Source organism: Lactuca sativa, chromosome 2 (assembly GCF_002870075.4).
Source record: "Lactuca sativa cultivar Salinas chromosome 2, Lsat_Salinas_v11, whole genome shotgun sequence".
NCBI lineage: Eukaryota > Viridiplantae > Streptophyta > Magnoliopsida > Asterales > Asteraceae > Lactuca > Lactuca sativa.
The window spans coordinates 198,187,713-198,192,933 of NC_056624.2; the positions used below are offsets into that span (position 1 = coordinate 198,187,713).

Here is a 5,221-nt window from a genome sequence, read left to right on the forward strand (position 1 = left end):
ACAAACAACACCTAAATGTCATTTTTTTGTAGTGTTTAGGAACTATATTCCTTATGTTTTGTCCTTTATGATTTTTCAAAGCTATAAATACTCAAAGTGTTCGTAATATGATGAAATTATGAAAGTTGTGTTGTATCGTGGTAAAACTAGAGAGTTGTAAGCTTTAATAAAGTTATGAAAGTTTTTGTAAAACCCGATTTTAGCGTGACTGCATACCATGATATTTGTACACCAAAAGTAATAAAGGTTTTTCAACAACCTACTTTAAAAAAATGTGGCATATCTCAGACATTCGCGTTGCGATCTTCAAAAATATGTTATTGTCACTGTTCAACTGACATAACTTAAATCACACCTTACGCATTACGTTCTTTGAGTTCATGTCATGACACATTTTTCCTTTGACACGTCACGAACCTATCATAGTCGCGGTGTGTTTCTCATGAAATTTCAAAACCACTTATTTTTTATTCATTCCACTTAACTCCTTACTCATACCAATTTAATATTAAGTCATTAATGCTGGAAATGGTGTCAAGGTCATTAACTATTTTGGTAATATTTCTAAAAATAGCAGGGTCATTTTGTGTTGGCCTCATGACCCAAATAAAATAGGGAAATGTATATTAATAATGTGTTGATTTATCAAGGAATTAATAAGTTAACTAGAAATTATTTTGGTAAATTAATTAAAATGATTTAATTAATTAAAATACGTTGAATATATCATAGGGATTAATTGGAATATTCCAGAACCTCCTGGAAGACATCATATGTACGGTTTTGGTGTTCCTTGGATAGGGATAAGACAAATTTGAATCAGATAAGGATAAACCATAAACTTTGTGTTAATCTGAGATTCTAACAGTTACTTATAAATAGACTACTATGGTAAACCCTAGAGCCAATTATTACTCACCCTAAAATCATCCATACTCTTTCTCTATTAATCTCCATATCCGAAAATCACAACCTCTCTCATAGGGTCGGTGATTTTTGAATAACCCTAATTTGTGGATACTTTCTTTTGCTATTTGGTGTGAGGGTTTGATTCCATTAGAGGGGTTTTTATCTGGATCCTTCATCTTGCAACAAAGTGGCACACACAAGATCATAAACATGAGAATACGAGGTCAGTAATTCTTTCTATGATGTTTTTCAAAGTATGCTACTATAATAAAACATAGATTTTAGGTAGCATGTGCACTTAAGTATATCAAGTTATGATTTTTGTGCTACCTATTAGTTGTGTACTTGATTCTTACAATCCCCAATAATTAATACATTTCACAAGTTAACAATTCATATTGCATTTAATATTCAAAACGTCATTTCAAACCATCACTTTACAAGGTACGAGTTCGTATAGTTATGTATGAGTTAAGTGTTCACTCATACACTACCAATATAATGTATAACCTTGAGATTGTACTCATTAGGATCCCTATAGCCTAACCCACTACATTGATAAGTTTTTGTAGGTTCGTGGATATTATCATAAGCTTAGAAGATTTATAAGCTTTGGACATTTAGAAGACCTTTGGTTTGTAATGACTTTTTAAACCTTTGTTTTGATATATGTTGTGACACTCTCACATGAAATGCTTTTATGAAACACTAAATGTTTGGAAATTTATATTTGGGGCATTCTAACCTTGAAAATATTTAAATTAAACTCTGGGACCATTTTTCACAAACTAAAACAATGAATTTTTTTAGTAAAGACTTTTTAAATAGACTCATGTTGTCATACAAAAGGTGTTACAAAGAATACCAACCTTTCAACTAGAAATAGTTTTCCAACTAGTTTATTAAACATAACATAATTGTATAAGACTATAAACATAGAGAATTTAGGTGATCCATTCACCGATAGGCAAAACTATTTAGACTGTTTTTGGCGCGCCATAACTAATTGATAAGATAACTTATTTTTCAAGTTTTTTTAAGTTATCATGTTTGGTAAACCAAAATATAGTTTATAAGCTAGCTTTTGAAAAACTACTTAGACGAACTTTTTTAATTTTATTTTTAAAATTTTTTAAATATATCCCTTAATTATTTATAGAAAACATTATTTGAAATGTCATTTTGTGTTAGTTTATATTTTTTAGCTAGCTTATCAGTTAGTTTTACTAAACGGCAAAGTTTATTATCTATCTTTTCAGCTATCAATTAGTTTTATAGCTATCAACTAGTTTTTTATAAAACAATTAACTTTTTAACTATTAACTAATTTTTTAACTAGTATGTCAAACATAAAATTAATGAAAATAAATACCACAACACCTTATTTCTTGGCATAATGTTCCCAACTCCTCTAAATAATAAATCACATTTTTTAGAAATATGTTTGTCAATAGATGTCAATTCGTAGTCCGTAGACCTTTTGTAGGCACTCAGATTAAACTTGTTCGTTTTCTTATATTTACTTTCATGCAATCTAATGACTAATATAACTAGAATAAGTAAACATCTCAACTAACTTTGCAAGTCAACCGATATATTAAAGCCCATAAAAGGGCCCAACTATACATTCCAGCCCTCTAAGCCTACGAATAATCAAAACAGCCCATAGGATTCGTGTCTTATGACAAACCTACCCACTACCACCAAGTACAATGCACCATTACAAGCTCGCATAGCAGAACTGCTCACAACCGCCTTCCCTTCCGAGCTCTTCGTTTTTCAGAACCAGTTTCTCGATTGATTTTTGTTTTTAGCTCTGAACAATGCCAACAGGAGAAGATTATAAGATAAAGAAGAAGAACAAATCGATCAGGAAGAAATTGCGGAGCGAGTCATCGAAGGTTTCTAATCGCATCGCCGCCATCATCGCACAAAAAAAGCGTCGTCAGTCCGGCAAACGCAGAATGTGTCAGGTATAATTAGTTGTTTTTGCTTAAGATTTCTAACGGTTGATCAAATTTTTGTGGATAATTTTGAGTATTTAATTAAACCGTGTCAGGAAATCTATAAGATTATGTTGCTCATCTCTGTTTGTTGGAGTATGTTACTTAGACCTACATAAGCACATGAACATCTATGTAGTTCAAATCAATTTCCTGCTGAAAAACAGTATATGACACTAATTTTATGCTGTATGCTTCTACTTAAAGAACAAACCGAATTACCTGAAAGAGTTAATTTTTAGCTTGTAGTCGTAGCACTATTGCGTGCTATATAAGCACGTATGACGAGCAACCGTGTACCTCATCTAAAACCTCAGTTTTAATGCAAATGTAGTTGCCTCTATGTTTTCATGAGCTCTGATTTGTGATCTATATGACACGTTGGTTACCTGAACATTAAAACAGTATGATCTAACTGGAAGATATTTTCCTCACTTTTACCACCTTTTTGTTGCAATGATGCAGGGAATGTGTTTTAGCCTCCCTACTCCTGAGGATCCTTTCCTAGACAAACCTACAAATCTCGATTCTAAGAAAAAGGACAAGACAAAGAAGACCAAGAAAGTTGAGCCATCAAAGGGAGTTGATAATTTGTCAGAAAAAGGAAATAAAAGAAAGGCTAAAGAAGATGATCAATCAAATGGAAAAAACCAGGAACAGAAAAGGGCAAGGGTCGAGAAAGATTCAGATAAAAAAAGCACCAAGAAACTTAGCACCACACGTATTTCAAAAGATGAAGGCTGCCCTTCAAAATTCTTAATCTCATGTTTGAAAACAATACAAGATATGATGCATCACAATGAAGCATTCGAACCAGGAAAGCCTCTGTTCTTTGACTCATGGGGCTTTGATTTTTGGAGATGTTATTCAAGTGGCAAACATGTATTGGAAACAAATGGAAGTTGTACAATGGAACAAGTTGCTTGGATAGCATCAACTGCTGTTGACACCATTACAAATAAGGAAAAAGAAGGCGTATCTTTCACCACCCCTTACCTTTTATTCCTTGTACCTTCACAACAGAAAGCAATACAGGTACGTTCTGTATGCAAGCCATTAAAGGAATTTGGAATACACACAGTCAGTCTACATCCTGGTGCTTCCATAGATCATCAAATTCACGGGTAAATTACATTAACTTTATAAAACTTGAAACTGTTAATTTTTCGGATTGAATTTATTTCTGAAACTCTGTTCATGTTACAGATTAAAAACTTGTGAGCCGGAGTTTCTTGTTTGCACACCAGATAGACTTGTGGAGCTTGTTTCCATGGAAGCCATAGATATTTCTGGAGTTCGTTCTCTGGTATGCTTGCTATATTGTTATTCATTATTCAACCTGTTTATTTTTTTATAACATTAAACTAATCAATGGTTTAATTTTAATTTTTGCAATTATACAACAGATTATTGATGGATTGGGATCTTCTACTGAAGGAGCTTACCTTGAGAGCATCAAATCTATTCAAAAGCATATTTCTGTTGACCCACACACTGTGGTTTTCTGCCTAAGTGACACATATTCATCTGATGTGTCAAGTCTTCTGCCAACTCCAGTGTGCAGATTGTCACGAGAGGAATCCCTTATCAACAAGAAATAGCAATGTACTTCCATTGATTTGTTTATTATAGCATCTTAATTTTGGGTCTTGAATCATGTTCATTTAGTTTTACTAATTAAAAATTACTAACATGTTACAGGAGAATGAACCTGTGGTTTGTGTGTATGATTGATTTGGAAGATACAGATGAGGATGATTTAAGCAAAGGTGAGGTGGTGAATGGTGATTATATTTATATTAGTGTATAAAGATATTCTCACAAGAATGTCTCAGGATACTTTAAAAGGGAAATTGAACGTGATTTTTAGGAGAGAAGATGTAACACAATTGCAGGACAATGAGTTTTATTGTTCTCAAAAGTCAAAACTACTCATTTTTTATTCACATGTGGGTATCCTTTTTTATTTTTGACCTTGAATGTTTTATATTTGCTAAAATGTAAAAGAAGGCATTAGGCAGGTGAGACAAGCAAAATCGTCACTGTTGTATTTGTAGTTTTATTGCCGATTAGAACACTGGAAAGTGGTAATAGTTTAGTTGCTGTGTTCTGGTTATGCACTTATGCTTGAGCTTTTTTCAGGGCTAATCACTAAAATGCTCAAAATAACTAATTTTTCAACATGCATCTCAAAGTAACCAGCCATTTCATTATCAGTCTCACCCTTTTATTTATTTATTTATTTATTTTTTCGTTTTTTTGTTATTTGATAAGCAGATATTTATAGTGATTATTTTTGTAAGGGTTTG

General features: G+C 32.4%; 1 protein-coding gene across 1 annotated transcript; it reads left to right on the forward strand.

The window, feature by feature from the left end:
* Positions 1–2,607: 2,607 nt before the first annotated feature.
* LOC111921745 (uncharacterized) lies at positions 2,608–4,858 on the forward strand. Its single transcript, XM_023917322.3, has 5 exons — positions 2,608–2,882; positions 3,378–4,036; positions 4,119–4,218; positions 4,319–4,517; positions 4,614–4,858. Exons 1-4 carry the CDS (start codon positions 2,733–2,735, stop codon positions 4,511–4,513), a joined length of 1,104 nt encoding a protein of 367 aa, XP_023773090.1. The 5' UTR covers positions 2,608–2,732; the 3' UTR covers positions 4,514–4,517; positions 4,614–4,858.
* The last annotated feature ends 363 nt before the right edge of the window (positions 4,859–5,221 follow it).

Coding starts and splice junctions, on each gene's coding strand:
- LOC111921745 (XM_023917322.3), top strand. CDS start 2,733: ATGCCAACAGGAGAAGATTATAAGATAAAGAAGAAGAACAAATCGATC. Junction 2,883..3,377: donor GCAAACGCAGAATGTGTCAG/GTATAATTAGTT, acceptor GCAATGATGCAG/GGAATGTGTTTTAGCCTCCC. Junction 4,219..4,318: donor TTTCTGGAGTTCGTTCTCTG/GTATGCTTGCTA, acceptor ATTATACAACAG/ATTATTGATGGATTGGGATC.